Below are 22,331 nucleotides of genomic sequence, written 5' to 3'. Positions count from 1 at the left end.
GTTAACAAAGATATAATGATTGATATGTGCCAAGGTAACACAATTTCACAAGAAAGGCAAGAATTTATATGGAGTAATGAGGAATGATACTGGGCACCAAATGGTAGATCATGGATGATGAATATGATGTAAAAGTGACATCCTTTTGTACTTAATCTAGACACACAATTCAAATGCTTTAGCATGGGAAATGACACATAATGACTAGCTAGAAGGTTTTGGAAAAGATCCATTGTTAAATTTAAATTTGAAACATTTAAGATTATATAAATAACTGAATTGAATCAAAATTAAAATTAGAAGAAGATAAAATAATAAGAAGATTGATAAACATTTGAAATTGGATTCATTGTATTTCTTGTAATTAAATAGAAGTTTTGAACAAAATTGAACATCAAAATAATAGAAACTTTTAATAATATATACAATAGAATATATAACAAATATTAAAATAAAAACTATACACTTTTCACCACAACATTAATAATAATAAAAAATTAAATAATTACGCTAAAGGTGTCTCTTATATGAGATGCACCAGCTAACTTTGCAAATCAATGATCCCTAATGTGTCTGACGAGTTGCAAGACAATCACAAAGATCATGACCGTCGGATTTTTGATGGGACATTCAATATGCGTTTTGTACACTGAGTGTTATAAGTCTCTGCCTTCTGCTTTTTCCATCATCGTTTTTTAGCCGATAGGCTATTTTAACATGGGCTTTGCCCACCGGAAATGTCTCACGCTCCCGCAAAAGTCTTCATCTGAATCGCTTTCTTAAAAATTCCGTTGGGTGGCAGTTTTCGGGGTTAAGACCAGGCACCAACACGACTCTCTAGAGGTCTCCAACTGGGGAGTAGATGGAAGCAACCAATCAAATGCATGATTAAAGCTTGCAAGTGCAAATTGTACCATACGAAGCCCTAGATTATATCCCAGGCACCTTCTTCGCCTTGCCCCAAACAGTATTATTCGAAAGTCTCATCCATCAAGATTAATGGGATTGTCCACAAAGCAATTCAGATCAAATTCCAGCGGTCTCTCCCACGCATTTGGATCTCTGAAGTTAATCATTGGAGTGCTTTTCCTTTCCAGAAAATAGTTATTTGTGTAAATAGTAGTTGATTTAGTTGATAAGGGTTCTGTATGTTAGCAAAAATTAATGAAACTTTATAGAAAGCTTCAAAATTTTGGTTGTTTTGAGATTCTATTCACTTCAACATTTGGTGGTGGATATATCTATCCGTTTTTCAGCTTTCTGTTATCAATCTGCAGAAAGATTTATATTCTGGAAATCAAAGCTAGAAGGAAGTTTTCATATTAATTTTGAAGCAAATCTGTTATCTCCAGGAATACGATTATTGCACCATACAAAAGACATGGGCATCCTCTTGAGTCAGTCACATTCTTTCACCATAAAGAATAGTCGAATTTGTCAGATGTCGTAGTTGCAACAGTTGTGGTATACATTTATGCAAAATGTAAAAGCATAGACGAGGCACACGACTTGTTTGACAGAATGCCTCAAAAATGTCTTCTCGTGGACTGATCAAAGGATATGAACAAAATAGATTTGTTGGAAAGGCATTAGAGATTTTCAAGGAAATGCAATTAGCAGGGTAAAGCCAAATTCCAAAACTTTTGCCAGCATACTCCCTATCTGTACCAAAATGGGAGCACTTTGGAACAGGGTATGGACATCCAACAGAGCATGATGGAAAAGGGGCTTTTGTCAAATATATATTTATACTAGGGCATTCTATAGTACCAGCAAAAACCCTATTAAGAGAAACTAAAATAGAATCATATGATGGAAGAGGGGCTTTTGTCAAATATATATTTATACTAGAGCATTCTATAGTACCAGCAAAAACCCTATTAAGAGAAACTAAAATAGAATCAATAATTTTTTTTTTAAATTAAGGTGAAAAATAAAACTATAAGATGTAATTAAATAAAATATTACTATTAATTTTTATTTATAGCTTACATATAAACTTACATAATTTTTATGTATACAAACATGATACAATTATAAAAAAAAAAATCAATCAAATAAATAAATCAATAATTTAAATAGAAACAAAAGAAAAGAAAAAACAAGTGAAAATGATAAATTGCAAAGGTGAGATTCTTAAATAACATTCTTCATCACAAAGTTAATGTGAAATTATTTTTAAATGCTATTGAGGTTTTGATTTATCTTATGGCTTTATAGATTTAATTAAGAGTTGCTTTTAAAAAAAAAAACCTATGGAAATGTTGGCCTATCTTGGCAAGCCCAAGTATTTTCCATATCAAAACTTGGGAATGACTCTTGACATTCTAATTGATGTACAGTAGATATTTTTGATGGCATGCACAAACACAAAACGTCTGATTATAGCATCTATCTCTCCAAGGGAGAATAGTACACAGTTGTATCCCAATTTCTTTCATACTTTCTGCATTTGAACAATTTCCATACCAATGCAGACATCATGCACCATTATCTTTGAAGCAACAACAACGAGATCAGAGCCCAACTCTAAGGACATAGTGATTCGTATCTTTCATTTAATTTCTCTATTATTCATAACTAGATACATAAATTTGTGCTCAACCATATTTATAACTTCTAAATTTTTTACAAATATTCTTATCGGCTTAACCATTGCACCTCCATTTGGTGCAAGCGCTAGTTATGTATTTGTAATGGCTCACAAAAGAATGCGACTATGGTGAAGAAACGAGGCATCTATCCATCTGCATGAGACTCATTTCTTCTATCGTAATTCTAAAATGGTAGTTGCACTCTTATATTTTGGCATGAAGTATCGAAGATGTTACATAGGGAAACTCTAAGGACCATTATTAGTATGTGTGGACCATTATTTATTTTTATGTGCAATTTATGACTGTTGTGTATTAGTGACACATTGTAATTATTTTTTCCTTGAATTTAGTTTAATGTCATGGCTTTAATGGGAGCTTAAATTTTTAAACTATATTTCATGTTTTTAATAATATAATTTTTTAATTTTTTTTATTGAATTATATATTTGTTTACTGTTTGATATTATATTTTTAAGATTTAATTGTGTTTTTAAAATATAAAATTTATATTAAAATTATATTTTATTATTATTTTACATTATGTTAATAAAAAATATTATAATATATAAATATAATATATTTAATATTTCTTAAAATATAAAATATATTTTATGGTGAGTATTTATTTATATTTATTATTTGATATAGCTTGAAGTGAGTAATTCAATGGAATGGTGAGATTTTGTAGTTTCTTGTTCGTTATTTACTTCATTCATTGTTTTGGCCATTTATTTTCCTTTCTTTTTTTTTCATCCCCACCATTGATTTTCTTGTTTTCCCCCTTCTTGCTTTACAGGTGATTATTTTATTATGCTTTGGTAGGGTTTCATAACATCTTTCGGTTAACTTTTATTCATTTTTTTCCTCATTAGCATCATTGACAACATGCTACAATATGTGTAGAATATAGCACACAATTTTTTATGAATGGTACACAACACAAACCAATGAATGGTCCTCATCATAGAAGTCCTCATGTCGTCATCCAATGGCAATGATCTCCCTCTTTGTTGTAATCTAACAACCACAAACAAGACACTATCCATGATCAATTAAATGAAGTATGTAAGGAAACCCAATGACATTTTGGGTTGTTTTAATAAGATTTATTATTCATTGATCATTTATTTTAATAATTATTATATTGCAATATATAATATATAAATAATTAATTTTAATATATATTATATAAATTTTTTAATAATATTAATAATTATATGTATATATAACTTAAATTGAATCATTCATAAAATTATGAATTGGATTTTTATCTTGTTAATAGGTTTCATTTTAATTTAGTTTTATTTATTTTTAACTATGCACGTAATTTATAACTATTTATCTCATTATCTCTACTTCTATCTTATTCACTACATCTCTCCTACTATTTATCATCATCTCTCTATTTCTCTCTCCCCTCTAACTCCCCTTTTCTCCTTCCCTCATTATCTCTCTCTGTCTATAGCACTCTGTGTCTCTCTTCGTATCTTTATCTACCTCTATTTATCTATCTCTCTCCCTGTCTATTTCCCTATCCCTCTTTATCTCTCACCCTTTATCTATATGTCTCCCTCTCTCCCCCATCTTCTATATCTCTCTCTCTCTCTCTCTCTCTCTCTCTCTCTCTCTCTCTCTCTCTCTCTCTCTCTCTCTCTCTCTCTCTCTCTCTCTCTCTCTCTCTCTCTCTCTCTCTCTCTCTCTCTCTCTCTCTCTCTATTTGTATATCTCCTTGTTCCTTTATATCTCTCTATTTGTCTCTATCTTTATCACCCCCTCTACCTCTCTCTTTATATCTAGACATCTATTTGTCTTTGTGTTCCTCTTGTGCTCTATCTTCACCTCTGCCTCTCCATATTTCTTCTTCCATCTCTCCATCTATGTATATCTCATTATTTATTCATCTCTCTCTACCCCTATATCACTCTCCCTCTCTCTACCTCTCTTTATACATCACTTCCTATTTCTATCTCTATCTTTCTATTGTTGGCATAAGACACTAGTCTAGTGATGCTCTAGTGAAGATTGGTGATGTCTGGTGCATGATATTTCTTAGGAGTTGTCATTGATGGCAACTCGGCCTATTGATCTTATTCGATATGGAGTTTTGGTTATCTGGATGGCCTGAGGATGTTTTGAGTAAGTTCTAGTGTAAGTCTGTCAATGATACTCAATGTACAACTTTGGTGAACAATTCTTATTTTCGATGATGTATTTTTGGTTCTAGTGATCCAAGTTAAATTGATGGAGTATGAGAAGCAAATTATCTCGCATTACTATCCTCCGATGTTGATTCTTTAGCATGTTAGGTTATCTTCGTCATTGATAGTGTAACGTGTGGACTAGATTCTTTGAGGTGATTTCGGTGGTTGTTGGTAAGTTCGAGGTAATTGGATCGACATATGTGTTGACGTGTATTTTGTACACAATCATACACAGAATAAAATACCCAAAGGCATCTTATCCTCTCTTGAATAAAGTCTCTAACTGCTGAAGATATCGCAAGAAGGATCAGTTAGGGTGACTCCAATGTTCCTGTAAGTAGGGTCTCTACGTGTGGATAAGCACCAGTGGTCGTTGTGATTGCTGTGTCATCAAGGGGCCTTATGTTTCCGAAGAATTTTCTAAACTAAACAAGCTCTCAAAAATATCAAAGGGCAGGGTTTGCAAGAGATCTAATCTAGTCTAACCCTAAGAATGACTCCATGTAGACGAGACTTGGCGAGATTCTACCAACTTCAATATTGCCATAAATCAACAACTCAATTGAAATTGATGCGATCTTCTAAGGTAACAAATGATTTTTCAATTCATCAGGGATCATAGACACTACCACAAAGGCACATATCCAAGATACAACAATGATTGAAGGTTTAAGTGATTCAAGTTTATCCAGTTGACCACGCAAGGCGTTCCTACAATCAGCAAGAAGCTAGTGGTTTGGAAAGCGAATCCTACCAAAGATCAAGTCCAACACTTTGTCCTTCGAATTAACACACTACTTTGATTGAGAATGATTCAAGAAAATGAACAACCATGAAGATAACCACGAGAATTGCAATAAAACACCATAACTTCAATATTTTATTGATCTCAAAGCCATCATGTACAACAATTGTTTGAAATTCCTCCCTCAAAGCTCAATCTTGCTACAAAAACAACTTGCTTCTAATCTCTCTAATTTCTCCTTAATCTCTAATTTTTCTAGTTACAAAATGAAAAGAAATGAGGGTATAAATAGCACCCTCAATTACAATGAACGGTCCAGATCGAAAGAAGATCAATGGCCAAGATTATGACACCTAAACCCTAATTAGGGTTTATTACAAATAGCCCCCTTTTTACTGAACAATATTAAATGCATAGCCAAATATTAAATTTGGCACAAAAATCTATGAGACATAGACCAATGACAATTAAGGTGCCATGTCATCTATAACAACCTCTCATCTAGAATCTTATTCCCTTTCCAATGCTCCTTTTTAGCATATGCAATGAATCTTGATACGATTCCTTCGATCTCAGCAATTGGAATCTCGAGAAGATTCCTCATTCTTTCTTCCAAGTGGATGACCTGATCAAATGCCTTGAGAAGAGCAGCGTCCCAACCAGGTTCAAGTTCCTTAGTCTTCTCAATCAGGAGCATGGTAGCAAACATCCGGTCCCGTTGCTCATCTGTGATAACATTAGCATCCTTGCAAAAGATGACTTTGGCTCTATCTTCCAATTCCTGCAAATCCACATCTGTCTCAACTTTGATCCTCCTACCAAGAATAGTACGTAGTACCTCAAACACTCTATCCTGGATCGGGTGGATAACCTCCTCAACCCGATTGCATCTGGTACTAATGTCCTCGAAGAGAACTTCCTTCATCTGGAGTAAAGTCGACCACTGAAGTAAACTATGAGGTCCTCCATCCATTATCTTTTCTTGCACTAGGACCTTCCTTGATGTTTGTCTAATTACTTGCAAGACAGGAATGATAACATCCTTAGTATGAGCAAAAGCAGCTACAGTTATCATCAAGTTGTGGATGACCTCAAGAACCTGAATAGCTCGGTGAATGGTCTGCATCATCCTTGTTGCAAATTCAATAGCAACTGTATGGGATTTGTCAATCCATGAGCTCATAAGCTGAACCAAACTCCTGACTCTCTCTGCCTCGCCAACTGATTCAAGGGGAAGTGCCTGTGTAGGAGATACTGCTGGATCCTGACGTCTCAAAGGCTGATTGAGATGGCTGAAGTATGTTCTCCATGCACCGACCTCTCTCTCAAGCTTTCTATTTTTCTCCATTTCTTCCCTAAGCTTATCTTTCAATGCCTCAAATGAATCGGTGGCATCATCTAGTGTCTGCTCGGCTGTGAGTGGACCAAGCTCAAATGTCTCTACATCATATTCTTCTGCAAGGATCTCACCTTCATACTTGTCCACGGTCGGTGTAGCTATCTGCAATATTTTGGATCCAGTCTCATTTCTAATCATCTTGGACATCTTAGTAGCCTTCCTCTTCTCTGTCACTTCCTGGGAATGTCCAACAAGACTCTCCAAATCAATCACATTGTCCTCATCCTCGACCACAATTACCTTCGTTAATCTTTCCTTTAACCAATCTGGGATGGCAGATCTTGTTTCTTTAACCTGAATCTCCTTAGGCAATTCTTCTTTTCTGGGAGGAGATGTCACTTCGTTATCTTTCCTATCTTCATGCAACTCATTATCTTGGAGAGATCCACCTGGTGACCTTCGAGGTGCCTGTCCTTCTTTATCATTCTGTACCATTGATTCCATGGATTCCTCTATCTCAAATGTCCTCTTCTCCTGTCGAGAAGATGTGCCGGATGAACGATCTCGGTTGGCCTCTTGCTTCTTCTTGGAGGATTCCCTTTTCTCAGGTCTTTCTTTCCTCTTCGAGCCTCTAGGATGGAGATTGCCTTCACTTGCGCTTCGAAGGTTGCCATCACTTGTATTTCTGGGATTAGGATTACCTTCGCTTACACTTGCCCCACCTTCAACTGGTCTCTCCTCCAAGGTGAAAGTCATAGCTATGCCCTGTTCTCTCAACTTTTGATGTTGCACATCAACCCATCTGCGAGTACAAGACAAGACTGGAGCCATCAAAGCATCTAGATCCACAACCTCGGGCTCATTCCAATCTAACCTCACCATTTTACTTTCTCAATCATAGGATGATTGGAGATGTCTGCCACTATCCTGAGCTTGGTCGGCCACTCTGTAAATCTTGCATTTCCTGATGAAATCCAAAGGCAATCTAGAATGCATCTTTCTTTTCACTTCAAGATCATCTAAGAGATTCATCATAAAATCTTCTATTTGAAACTCATGCTTATATTTCCTACCGACTATCTCTTCTATATATCCATGTGGATCAAAGCTCTCTCTCAAGGCAAAGAATGAAAATGAATACAAAGCTAACTCCTTCTCTGCGTCATCCATGGCTAGAGCATTAGGACATACCTCAACTGAATTTCCTAAAATGATAGGTACAGGAACTCCATTTCCATGTGTGTGTCTGAATGCCTTCGCATAAGCTACCAACTGTCTAGTTACTTCAAGTAACACTATTCTGTCTGTCGGATATCTCAGCAACATGTATGGAGGTGAAGGACATCCATGAACTCTAATATAAGTAAATTTCATAAATTGGATGAACCAAGCACCGTACCTCTTTACTAGCTCTTGTGCATCCTATGATAGCCTATTGCGAATCCCGCCTTGCAACGTCCTGGTGATGTTCATCGTGAAGGTATCATTAACTAACTTGTAGTTACTTCCTGGTGGATGATGCAAGTGGACATAGGAATCACAAACTCTGACTTCGTCGGGTCCTCTTCCAATCACTCCTCTGTGAGGTAGTCCTGCATATTCAAAGCTCCTGATCAAGGCATATATGATGTATGAACTCATGTGGAAAGACTTAGTAGCCTTCAATCTCCTTAACTGTACGTCCAAGAAATGGCTAATCATTCTAGCCCAATGGATTGTTCCTTTCCCCTGAACTATCACTTGGATGAAGTAGAACATCCACTTCTCAAAATAGAAGGCTTGAGGGGCTCCTGTGACTCGATTGAGCATTGTTATCAAATCTCTGTACTCCTCATGGAAATCGATCCTATGTGGTGTGTTCAGGATCTTGCTCAGGCGAGGATGACTCTTAAGTAACCAATTCTTGTTGATGATGCTTAGGCAAGCATCTGGATCATCTTCGTACATGGACTTGGCTCCTTCTGTGCTTTTGCAGACCATATCTCTGTGTTCTGGAAGATGGAAAGCCTCACTTATGGCTTCCTCTGAAAGATAAGCTAAAGTGTTTCCCTCCTTGGACACGATCATTCTGGACTGAGGATCATAATGGCGAGCACACTCGATCATCAACTCATGGCACTGGACTGCTGGAGGGAAGCCGACCGCCTTAATGATGCCACTTTCAATTATCTTCCTGGCGACAGGTGATGGCTTGCCAATATAAGGGACCTCTCGAAACTTCTTCGTACTGAAGTTGCCCAAGTTGGTATCTCCAATGTTGCTCCACTTAGACACGATCTTGGTCTCCAGTTCTTCGTTCTTTTGATCTTCTTTCATAAGAGCTGGACGACTGGTGGATGCTCCCACCTTCGGGGTCGCCATCGTAATACCTACACAATATTTCATAATAAGTAATAGATTTTGCAATGTATAACCATATATTAGATATTAAATTTAGGAAACTTCATGGTAAGTCTTTGAGTTATCATTTCCTAAAAACGATTAAGCTAATGGAATTTCAAATTTTCAAAATTCAAAATTTAAACTATGACGATCAAAATTCAAAATTAAGACAAGGGATCTTCGCCATACCTCTCTTGCGAGCTAACTCTAAAAATGCAAAATAAGGCGATTTGTCTAGACAAAAATTGGAGTTTTGAAGATTTCAACGTGATCTTCCTCAAGCGAACACCTTCCTTAGTAACTCAAAGTGATGATGGCAAATTCGCTTCACTTCAAACCAAATGCGCACTCTCCTTGGATGGAATTTTGCACTTCTCCTTGTCTTCCAAATCGCATATGAAAGGATGATAAAATGATGATTTAAAATGAGATATCACACCTCCTTTTATAGGCGCTTACCTCTTCAATCCCCATAGGCTGACCTTTGCAAATAAATAAATTTTAAATAAAAAGAGGAGGTCGACTTTTACAAAATATAGAAAATAAAACCCAAGCGCACCAATTTATTTTTTATTTAAAATTAATAATTAATTAAAAATGCCTTCGTAATTAATTAATTCGATCTTTTAAAGGCAAAAATAATTAATTAAATGTTTTGCGCAATTTTTAAATGCTAATTTTAATTGGATATTTCAAATTTCATTGATTTTTAGCATTTAATATAATTCAAACTTCATTGGCGCCAAAACATGAGAGAGGTAAGGGTACAAACCATATCGCTCTGGTCCCTGACTGAGGGACAGGAGCGAACTTCATTTCCTAGCTCAAATTTGCAATTTTTAAATATTCACTCCTTGTTTGTTACCTTTCAAATGACTATTTCAACCTTGTGTAACTTTGATTTGACCTTGCCTTGACGTGATTTTTGAAAGAAATGGCCAACTTAGTGAATATCGCCCTGGTCCTTACCTGAAGGACAGGAGCGATCTTTGGTGTCTTGGGCTCATTCTTGTTCCTATCAACTTGCAATTGCCTTCACAGTGTAAAATGAGGTCCCTTGATCCTTCTTGAACGTATGAAATGGGATTGATATTCAAAATTTAAGCACACCTAGAGATTTCGCTCTGGTCCCTGGGAGAGGGACAGGAGCGAACTTAGGCATTTCATCATATTTGGCGATCTTTGCAACTTCGTTTCTCTTGAAGCACCTTCAAAACATCATTGCCTCCTCGTACCTTGGTCTGGAGTGATTTTAAACTTGTAAGGAAGGCAACATAACTAATATTTCGCCCTGGTCCTTGGCTGAGGGACAGGAGCGAATTTGCATTTGTAAGCTCAATCACACTTTGCCAATGTTTAAAAATATCTTCAACGGACTCGTCATGCTCCCTTTCATTCATCTTTAGGATGGAATTCATTTCAACTTGGTGAGAAATCCTCCTTAGTAAGAAATCGCTCTGGTCCCTGGCTGGGGGACAGGAGCGCCTAGGACAACATAGGCCTCACTTGGCGTTTTACAATCTTCAAATTATCTTCAACGGGTTCGTTACGCCTCCTTTGCTTGCCTCAAAGTTAAAACTTACTTGATCTTTGCCTAAATCTTGCCTTATAAGGAAATTCGCTCTAGTCCCTGAGAGAGGGACGGGAGCTACCACTAAAATTTGCCCTGGTCCCTGGGAGAGGGACAGGAGCGATTTTGCTTCTATGGTCCATTTTCCTCATGATGACATTTTCAAGTTATATTCAACTGATAAGATGTATCTCTTTTGTTCTCCCCAAATCGCGAAATCGTTCAAATCTTGCAAGGACAAGGCAATGTTGGATTTTAAGCTTCGGTCCTTCAGTGAGGGACAGGAGCGATTTTTGCTCCTGGCACATTTCCATGTTTGCAAATTTCCTCAAATTATATTCACTGGAAAGAACATGCCTCCCCTTATCTCTTCCAATCCAAAATTCATCTTGATCCTGCAAGGACAGTAAAATTTTGAGAAACAAGCTCCGGTCCTTCAGTGAGGGATAGGAGCGATTTTTGTCCCTGAGGGCAAATGTTCAACTTTTGTTGCAAATGACTAAGTCCTGGTGTTTCATCACGTTTATTCCATCTTTCATCATGTCCTTGACGTTTTAGCTTGATCAAAATGAAGTCAGAATGGTCCAGACAAGACATTTCGCCCTCGTCCCTGACTGAGGGATAGGAGCGATTTGTCCTAAAACTCCAAAAATTTGCCATTTTCAAATCTCAAAATCTTCAAAGGTTTCAATTTGCGTTCAAACGCATCTCCTGGCGACCTTGCAAAAGACAAATGAAATAAATTAATAACCAGGATGCATAAAATATCACTTTCACCCTGGTCCCTGGCTGAGGGACAGGAGCGATTTTGCTTCCCTAGGCCAAAATATCATGATTTTAGAGTTTTAATCACTTGACAAGGCAACAATAAGACTTTTCCAATGCCCGGAATCAATTATCAAAATTTTCAAAATTTGGTCAAAATCATTCAATCAGACAAAATTCCATAATTCCATCATCAACACTTAGGCAAAATTTGGACTTATATTCAAAATTCCGACTGAACCTAGACCAACCTACTCGACCTCTGACGAATTTACCCCACTTCAAAATTGCATCCTACGAGAGGAAGCTCAACAATCTCTCAAAATTGGATTGGACTTTGGCTTAAAATCATGAAAACGGAAACCCTAAGGCTTGACCCTAATCCAGACGACTCAAAAACCCTAAAAGCAGAGATAGAAATAGGCAAAACCGAGCAAAAAAGAGGGGGTCCCCATTTTAATGGGGCGATGTGTGAAATGGTCACAACATCTGGCGACACCACTGAGAAATGTTGAAAAACATTTGGGAATCAATCTTTCTAGAAGAAAACTCAAAAAACCTCCCTCAACAAAACCAGGAGTTAAGAAACACTTACAAGAAGAGACCATCATATTGAGACAAAGTATCAAGCCCACAGTTACCCATGTGTGTGCAAATGCATTAATCCCCCTCAACAAGACAATCATGATCTTTAGGTTCCTCTGTGATAAGCTACGTAGTTTGTCTAGACTCCAAAAGCATCCTGGATAGAGCCTCGCTGCCAGTCAAACGTCCATAGTCCCGATGAGGTTATCGCCGCAAGCTCACGAACATTGCTCCATTGCCAGCCAGGTGTCTATAGCCCTGATGGAGTTACTCGTAAATTCCCATTTAGCCAATTTGATATTTCTTTGTTAGCTCATTTTCTTTCTTTTGATTTTTTCTTTTCATTTTCTCATCTTTTCTTTGATACTGCTTTAGTTCCGTCAATTCTTTTGGCTTGTGAGCAGTGAAGCTCACTAGGGTTTGAGGATTGCGGTGGCGCTGAAGTCAGACTTTAGATTTTTTACTGATCACAGCCTTTGCCTGGAAACCATAATGACTCGGAGATTATAAGTGTGAAAAAATATAATAACTGGAGGACAAAATACGTGAGTTCAATAAGCTAATCTTGCTTCAATGCAAATACGTCCTGACTCAAAGCTTTATTAAAAGAAACTCCCTTGGTAATTCCAAAAGACCTCATGATTGTCCAAATGCAACCAACAACCTAGCGGGAAGTCAGGGCGTTACATAACAAAATCACCCAATTTCAAATGGATACCCCACAGGACAAAACAACTAACCTAAGACAAAACATCTAAACTAAGAACGAAAACAAAGCAAAAGGCAAACCAAAGCAAAACGAAAAGCAAACAAACAAAAAACAACGAAAGTAAACTAAACTAACTATATACAAGGGAAGGCCTTGAGCATCTCAGGATTGGAAATAATGTTTGAGATATCTCCCATTGACAGGCAATGGGATGTCTTCTCCAGTTAAAGTCTTCAACCTAAATGCATTTTCTCCCAAAATCTCTGAAATTTGATAAGGGCCTTTCCAAAGCCTATCAAACTTGTCATGTTCTCCTCTTTTCTCGCGTGCTTTGTCCCAGTATAGGACGAGATCTGAGATCCGGAGTGCTTTGACTCTAGCTTGTCGATCGAACCATCTTTTCACCACTCCTTGGTGTTTTGCAAAGTTTTCCAATGCTTGATCTCTCTTTTCTTCCAGATTCATTAACTGTGTTAATCGGGTTTGAACAGCATCGGTGTCTTCCATGTACTCCTGAATAAATCTCAAAGTCAGGATCCTGAGTTGCATGGGAAAGACTGGATCTTGGCCATAAACCAGAAAATAAGGTGAAATGCCTAATGCGCTCTTGGTCCTGATTCTGTCTGCCCATAAGGCAAATCTCAATTGGGTGTGCCATTCTCTCGGACTTCTTTCTAGCAATTTCTTGATAACGTTGAGTAAGTTCTTGTTGGTTGACTCAGCTAACCCATTACCTTGAGGATAATAATTTGATGAAAATTTGAGGGTTATCCCATATTCAAAAGCCCAATTCAAGAATCTCAATGATGTGAATGCCGAGCCATTGTCGCAAACCAACACATAAGGACATCTAAACCTTGTGATTACGTTTTCCTCCAGGAATTTGATTACAACTTCAGTAGTGCAAACTTTGAGTGCCTGTGCCTCTGACCATCTGGTACAATAATCAGTAGCTGTGATGATATACTTGTGTTGTGCCGAGGATGCGGGATTGATGACACCAATAAAATCCATTCCCCATTTGGCAAATGGTCTGGCTTCAATCACTGGATTTAGTGGCATAGCAGGATTTCTTTCTCCAAAAGCTACGACTTGGCATGTGTGGCAAGTCCTGATATGATTAAATGTATCTTTGAAAAGTGTAGGCCAATAATATCCTGCCCTTAGGATCTGATGAGCTGTTGCGAGGTTGGCTCCATGTCCGGTTCCAAACTTGGAATGAAAATGTTCAATTATCTGTTTAGCCTCATCTTTGCCAACACACCTCAGATATACTCCTTCATGATTTCTGCGATATAGAACAGATCCTTAAAGCATGTAATGTTGACACTTCATCCGTAGTGCTCTTTTCTGCGTGGGTGTCATGTGAGCAGGACATCTGTGATTAAGTAGGTATGTCACAATATCTTTGTACCATTCATCAGGGGTGACATCCTCTAATTCGTAAATTTGCTGGACTAATCCTGGTCCATCAATTGCCAATGTTTGCGCCAAAGCTTGTCCTCGAACAAGTTTCATGGGCTAGATTTCAATATCAAATTCTTGGATAATGGTGACCCACTTGCCTCTTCTTTCTCCTAATTCATTTTGCATGAGAAGAGTCTTGACTGCTGCATCTGGCACTATTGCATAAATTTTGGCCCTTAGGAGGTAATGTCTGAATTTCTTAACGGCCTTTACCAGTGCGTATGCTTGTTTTTCAATGTTGGGATATCTAAGTTCTGCATCTTTCAGCGGGGTGCTCATGAATGCAATTGGATTTTCGTCCCTTTCTTCACTTCTCTGGGTAAGAATGGCGGCACAAGTGTAGTCGGAAGCGAAGGAATATAGATAGAAGGGTTTGAGGTAATCAGGAATAATCAATACTGGCGCTCCTGCAATTACTGTCTTTATCTCCTCAAATGCCCTTTTTGCTTGTGGTGACCATTCAATCTTTGCGTCCTTCTTTAGCATCTCATTCAAAGGTCTGACAATCTCGGCAAATCCAGTAATGAATTTTCTGACAAAGTTGATCTTGCCAAAAAATGATTTGAGTTCCTTCTTGCTAGCCGGCAAATTGATAGTGGATATAGCTTTTACTCTTTTAGGATCGATGGAGATTCCTCTTTCTGAAATGACATGTCCTAAAAGTTTTCCTTCTGTTACCCCAAATATGCATTTCTTAGGATTGAGAGAGACACCGTATCTTCTGCACCTTTGGAAGACTCTTCTTAAGTCGCCCACATGATCTTCTCTTAGCCTGGAGAAAACTGTGACGTCATCCATATATATAACAATACATTTTCCAATTAAGTCCCTGAAAGCGATATCCATGGCTCTCTGGAATGTAGCCCCGGCATTGATAAGTCCAAAAGGCATTCTCTTGTATGCAAATGTTCCCCATTTGGTGGTGAAAGCAGTCTTTAGTTGATCTTCAGGCTTGACCAGAACTTGGTTATATCCCGAATATCCATCTAGAAAGGACATCATCTGAGACCCGTTGACAATCTGCAATACTTCATCTAGTGATGGTAGTGGATAATTGTCCTTTTCTGATGCTCGGTTGAGATTTTTGAAATCAACACACAATCTAATCTCTCCATTTTTCTTTCTGACAGGAACTAGGTTGGCGACCCACGTCGAATGTCTTACTGGGAAGATGATCTTGGCTGAGAGCAGCTTCTTCACTTCTTGGTATATCAAGGGTTCCAATAAAGGATTAACCAGTCTTTGTCTCTGCCTAAATGGCTTGCTTCCTGGCTTCAAAGGGATTGTGTGAGTAATAATTGCAGTGTCGTAAGTCTTGAGATCTTCATAACTCCACGCAATGACATCTGGGAAATCCCTCATGTTTTTCAGGATCCCATTTCTTTCAGTTGTTGTGCAAGACTTTCCAATGAACACATTCTTAGCTTGTATATCATCACCTAGATTGATTGTGTCACACATGTTTCCTTCTATGCTGTGATTCTTCTTCTCTTTCAGTTTGTCAGGATCAAAAATTCTCTCCAATTCTACCATTCCTTTTGGAATAGTGTTTGTCTTTAAATTCAAGACACCTTTAGCATCAAATTCTGCTTCTCCCACTTCTTCCTCATCAATGATCTGGGTTAAGAAGACATCTGTGTTGGTTAAGAAATCTAGGATATGCTTGTCATCTTCGAAAACTTGAAAATTGGTGACGTTATCTGGGACCGAAGGCACTGATATTAATTCAACTGTGAACTTCTTTAATCCTTCCATTGTTAATGGTATCAAAGAACTGGCGGCCTGTGCAAGGGAATTAGCCACTTGATTCTGATGTCTGTATATAGAATTGATATTGAAAGCTTCAAAACTCTCAATGAGATCCCAGACTCGATTTCTGTATCTAGTCAATCTTTTGTCATGGCAAACATACTGCTTCCTGATTTGCCTTATAGCTATCTCTGAGTCTCCATATACTTGCAGTATTTTCGCCTTCTTTCTGATGGCTAGCAATAATCCATGAATCAAGGATTCATATTCAGCTACATTGTTGGTGCAAGGAAATTGTAATCTGTAAGCAGCAAGGTAGGTCTCTCCTGTTGGGCTAATTAATTCATAGCCAGCTCCAGATCCTTGTTTAGACTTAGATCCATCGAACCTCAATGTCCATATTACATTTTCTTGATTTTTTGTCTCTTGGTCTTCCTGACTTTCAGTTGATGTATCGGATAGGGTTTCATCTTCCGCAGAACTTTCATTCTTTGAATCTCGAATCTCTTCCATGGTTAGTGTCTGCAAGGCTCTTTTGTATACTTGTTCTAATGCAGTCTGACATAAAGCACAAGATAGTTCTGAATGGACGACATTGTGAATCCTACACCAATTTGGAAGAAGCAAATCTCGAACGGATGCTAAGTTACCAAGTTGCATACTTTGCTGTATGTTTCTATGTACGAACCTCCTGAAATTTTCAAACATTCCATCATCTTCTTGGTCGGATCCTTGATCACTTTTGACGATGATTTCTGTAGATTCCATCACTTCTTGCTAGTCATCTTTATCTTGTATGTTTTGTATCATCAGGATTTCTTCCACCTTAGGCTTGTATGTCCCTAGATCAGACTCTAAGAACAGGACCTCATTGTCTTCCCCGTACTCGGTTATCATAAGTCTCAATCTTGGGGTGCTATCGATCTTGATTTGATTTGGGACTCCTCTCCATGGTAGCCACATGTGTGCAAAATCTGTTGACACATACCCATTCAATTTTCGTGACCAATCTCTACTTAGAAGCATCCCATATGAATTAGGAATATCCACAACTGATATATCTATGAAATTCTGGACTCTTGGGTCCGCGGCCAATTGCATGTGAATATTGTTCAACTCGCCCATGACTGGAACTTCTGTCTTGTCTAGCTGGGTGACCTTTCTTTTGGTAGGAGCGGGAGTTATTCCTAGTCTTTGACAGACTGCCAGGGGCATTACATTACTGGAAGCTCCTAAATCATAAAGGCAATTGTGTAATAATTTCCCAAAAATTCTAACTGATAACAGGAACGGGGCCGGTTCATCTTTTCCTTGAGAAGGGCCTGAGGAATCCTCACTGGGTTCTTGATGTTTCACTTCATTGACCTTTGAATGATTGTCCTTTACCAGACTCTCTTCTTTTGAGTGATCTGTTTTGTTTGAAGATTTCCCTTTCTTGACCACATCTTTCTTAATTGCAACTTCCTTTTCTGGAAGAATCTGGCTAGTGGTGAGGCCTTCTTTGATAGTAGGCTGAGTTTTCTTAGTCTTGCCCCTTTTGAGTAATACCTTTCCTTCCAACATATCTTCCTTTTTGGCTGGGAAGGTTATGGTCTGGACCATGCATTCATTTTGTTCGGATTGTCCTTGGTCATTGGCTTCCTCTTGGGTCACATTGATAGTAGCTTGAGCTCTGTTGGTCGAGTCCTGAACATTTGACCTTACTGTACTAGACTCACTCAAACTATTGATCACTGCATCTTTGATTTCTAAAACTTTGAGTACCTCGTAAAGTGGTAGACTAACTTTTACTTTCTTAAGTTCCTCTAACACCAACGTGGCCAGTCTTTTCATTTCATTGCCCACGGGGGGTGTAATATTCCTCTGTCTGTATTCTTGCGTGTTTTGTGGATATTCTGGATTGTTGCTGGCTTGGGGATCCGGAGGAGTAGAGAAATTGTTCTGAGGAATTGATGTAGTTAGGGGTTCTTGATTCCTTTGATTTCTGTGATAAACCCTTTGGTTCACACCTCATGAAGATTGGTGAAATACCTCCTTTATCCCTTCAACTAGGACACTATTGTTCAATGGTGGAAAATAATATTCTGAATCTTCAATGGGTCCATTTGCAGATGCAGGTGGGAACTGGGAACCTGGAGGTATCATCGGTCCATTAGCAGATTCTGGTGGAAATCTCCCATTTCGTGCTTAATTAACTTCTTTTTGTGAATACTTGCAGCTTTCAACAATCATGGCTTGATCATACCGCGTGGTTGGGACCATTTCGTATCCTGTCGTGGGCGGATTTTCAGGTGGATCAGTGCTTTGCATCTCCTGTTGGAAAATGTTGACCGCGATCTTGAACTCAGGACACTGTAACTCAGAATGTTGATTTGTATTGTGGAGTCTACACCAACTGGACAAGGCTGCTTCTGCTAGAAACACTTTGCTGGTAGAGGGACTTTCTTGATTCTGAGAATTTGGTGGATTATCTAGTGGCGTCACCACATTTCCATTATTGGGAGCCGTATTCCATGGTCTCCTCTGAAAGCCTTGGTTATTATTTCCTTGATAGTTCTTTCTGAAACCTTGATTGTTGTTTCCTTGGAAAGTTTGATTATTCGTATGTTGGCCATGATTGACTCTGTGCATACTTTGGAGTTGATTATTCGTATGTTGGCCATGATTGACTCTGTGCATACTTTGGAGTTGATTATTCTGATTCCTTAGGTGAGTTACTTCGGTCGAAAGTTTCTTGACTTGTTCAATCAACTCTTTCATTTCATCTTTTTCTTCCTATGTTCTTGATGAGCTTGTGGCATTTTGCAGGTACACAGGTTGTGCTGGTGGAGCTTGTGAAATTGGAACTCCAGGGTGAAGGACCAACTGATTTGTCGGTTGTACGCTCGGATATGTTGCTTGTGGAATTAGATTCATAACTGGAGTCTGGTTAGCCAATGCCATTCCAACTGCCTGCATCTGGTTTGGTGCTGCGACCGGTCCCATGTGTAGTAGTGGCCCAGTGATATTCTGTCCCATGTGCTTACTAACTTCAATAGCCTTTGCATATGTTGCGTTTAGATCATTTGGAGTTGGATGCGTCCTTACAAACATAGCAGTGAGATGGTCCAAAGCTCTATAGTAAATTTCCCTTGGGTCCGCAATGAGATAAGGATGTCGTAACATGGTATATGCACGGTGAAACCTGTTGTTGAAAGAAGTGATGGGCTCATGTTCTCTCCTTCGAACTTCAACAAATTGTCTATACAACTCAGCTGGTGTGGTTGGTATACCAAACTTTGCAATGAATGCATCTTTCATCGCGTCCCAAGTCCTGATTGACCCTGTAGGCAAGTGAACGAACCAAAAGTATGCCTCTTCTCCCAATGAGTAGGGAAAAATCCTACATGCTACATCTCCATATTCAATTCGTCTGTTACGAAGAAGGTCTTTGAACATCTTGATATGATCCTCCGCTGTGCGATTGAAATCACTAACATTGAACTTGGAACAGAAATGCTCTGGATTTTTTGGCATATCATGATAGACTGCAAATTCTAATGGTGATGGGTTATTGATTAGCCAAGTTGTGCCATTAAGCACATGAGGAGGAGGAGGAGGAGGCGGAGCTTGGTGAGCCATCGTTCTCTTCGAGGCTTGAGAATTTGAAGCGGGACTTGATGAACTAGCCTGGCCCTTTGTCTGAGAGATTGCCTGGATACTTGATTGGATCGCCGCCTATACTTGTTCTTGAAGAACTTGTGATGACTCCGGAGATTCCTCTAGTCTTAGCTCAAATTCCTTGGGAGTGTCCTCTCTTTTGACTCGCTTCGCTTTTGAAGTAAACTGAAGTTCACTTAGGTTCTTGATGCCTGGTGTTGACCTCAATAATCTTTGATGTTTCTCGGGTGAGAAAGAACCAATGCGATCCAGCGTGAAGTCTTGGTCTTGCAGAGACTACTATAAATTCCTTTGGTTGCGAAGCTCTCTAGCTGCGACCCTTCGGTGTTCTTCTGCTCTATCTTCTTCTTGTTCCAAGATGATCCTTACTCTGTTATACTCAACTTCACTTCTCCTTATGTTCCACGCTAGATGATTTAATCCTGAAACGATATCGTCTTGAGTGTTGCCTACCTGCAAATTTGGTTGCACTACTTGATTCAATCCCTCATGTTGCAACACCATCGTGATTCATGATCACGCTTTGAAATGTATTCTCTTCAAAATCTTCGAACTTCGGATACTAGGCCCTCCTTCTAGCGCCAATTCTGTTGACGTGTATTTTGTACACTATCAAACACAGAATAAAATACCTAAAGGTACCTCATCCTCTCTTGAGTAAAGCCTCTGATTGTTGAAGATATCGCGAAAAAGGATCAATCAAGATGACTTCAAGGTTCTTGTATGCAGGGTCTCTACGTGTGGATAAGCTCTCTGTGGTATGATGTGATTTGCTGGAATCACAAGGGGACTTACATTTGATGCCTGAACTTTTGATTTGCTTTGAATATTGCTGGACACAGGATTTTACTAACTTTGACTTGAAAAAAGGAAAAAAGATGAGGGCGAAGAGAGGATCTAATCCTAATACTAAGAATGTAGGAGCAATGATTGATCTTTGATGAAACTCTAACTAGGTCTTGTTTTGACATCGCAGGACCATCTCCACAAGGCTAGTGCGATCTTCGAAGGGAAGCTTTATGATGTTCAAATCATCACTGCAGGCATAGACACCATCAGGTTGATGCATATCAATGAAGAAGCGACAATTGAAGTTAAGCTTAAGCTGAATGATTCCAGTTGACTACGCAAGGCAAGTCTGCAATCAACAAACTGCTAGTAGTATGGATGTACGAATTCCACCATCAATCAAGCACATTTCTTCCACTCATCTAATAACATGAAATCAAATATGAGAAGCATAAAGACCATGCAAATTGTCGAATCAACCCATAAATTTCACCATTTCTTTAATGAAGTTACAAGTCTTTTACAACAACATCTTGGCAACAATCTTTGCCTTCTCTCATTACTCTACTCTAGTTACTATTCTATTTCTATCTTCTAACTATTTTCAACTCTCTAACTATTATCTAACTATTGCTAATTGCCTTTACAAAATGAAATGTCAGGGCTTATATAGTGCCCTCAATACAATTCGATGGCTTAGATCAATTCGAGATCAATGGCCAAGATTTTACAATGAAAACCCTAATTAGGGTTTGTTACAACCATTACATAACATTTAATGCTTGACCAATGATATAATTGTATTGCTTGAACACATGTCCTCTCTGGAAAATTCCACCGATGGATAGCTGGGGTAGGTACATCGGAGTTTGTGCCACCTTCCATGAGTTAGGTACATTGAATCTGGACATGCTGAGGTGGACCACACTGACTGGAGGAGTGATGACTGGGATGCCACCTCATCTGACACTTGTAACTTGGTAGATTTTCAACTTGATGTTGTTGAGAAGCTATCTTTAATTAACTCTTCTGAAATTATTTGCTTCTTCAACGAACCCTTGTTCTGACTTCTTGTGTCCTTGATGTGTAGGATGATTGATGTACCTCACCTTGGAATACTGGATTGGAAGAGGTCGCCCTTATCTTGATGATGCTGGATCGAAGAAGGCCGTCCTTGTCGATGCTAGGCTGGAGGAGGTCGCCCTTGTCCTTGCTAGGCTGGAGGAGGTCGTCCTTGTCCTTGCTTAATCGTCCTTGATCTGGCTTGATTTTCCTTGAGGAGAGTCTTCTGACTTGTGGATCTTTCGAGCTTGGGAGTCGCCATCTTGGTACCTACCCAACATTTCAAAATTAGTAATATATCTTTGAAAAAAATTAAACTTAAAAATGAAGATTCAAGATTTTAATTAGGAAATGATAACTTAAGAAATGGTGAAATTTATGAGTTGATTCGACAATTTGCATGGTCTTTATACTTCTCATATTTGATTTCATGTTATTAGATGAGTGGAAGAAATGTGCTTGATTGATGGTGGAATTCGTACATCCATACTACTAGCAGTTTGTTGATTGCAGACTTGCCTTGCGTAGTCAACTGGAATCATTCAGCTTAAGCTTAACTTCAATTGTCGCTTCTTCATCGATATGCATCAACCTGATGGTGTCTATGCCTGCAGTGATGATTTGAACATCATAAAGCTTCCCTTCGAAGATCGCACTAGCCTTGTGGAGATGGTCCTGTGATGTCAAAACAAGACCTAGTTAGAGTTTCAT

General features: G+C 38.5%; 1 protein-coding gene across 1 annotated transcript in view; it reads left to right on the top strand.

Annotated features, from left to right (window-relative positions):
• Nucleotides 1–18,300, top strand: part of LOC131858067 (uncharacterized) — a 95,143-nt gene extending 76,843 nt beyond the window's left edge. Inside the window, exon 10 of the mRNA XM_059210991.1 lies at nucleotides 18,221–18,300. Coding sequence (XP_059066974.1) covers nucleotides 18,221–18,300 — 80 coding nt within the window. The remainder of the gene's footprint in view (nucleotides 1–18,220) is intronic.
• Nucleotides 18,301–22,331: the final 4,031 nt, after the last annotated feature.

Source organism: Cryptomeria japonica, chromosome 1, assembly GCF_030272615.1.
Source record: "Cryptomeria japonica chromosome 1, Sugi_1.0, whole genome shotgun sequence".
Lineage (NCBI taxonomy): Eukaryota > Viridiplantae > Streptophyta > Pinopsida > Cupressales > Cupressaceae > Cryptomeria > Cryptomeria japonica.
Note: the sequence above shows the minus strand (reverse complement) of the source record. Positions and strands in the feature narration are given on the sequence as shown.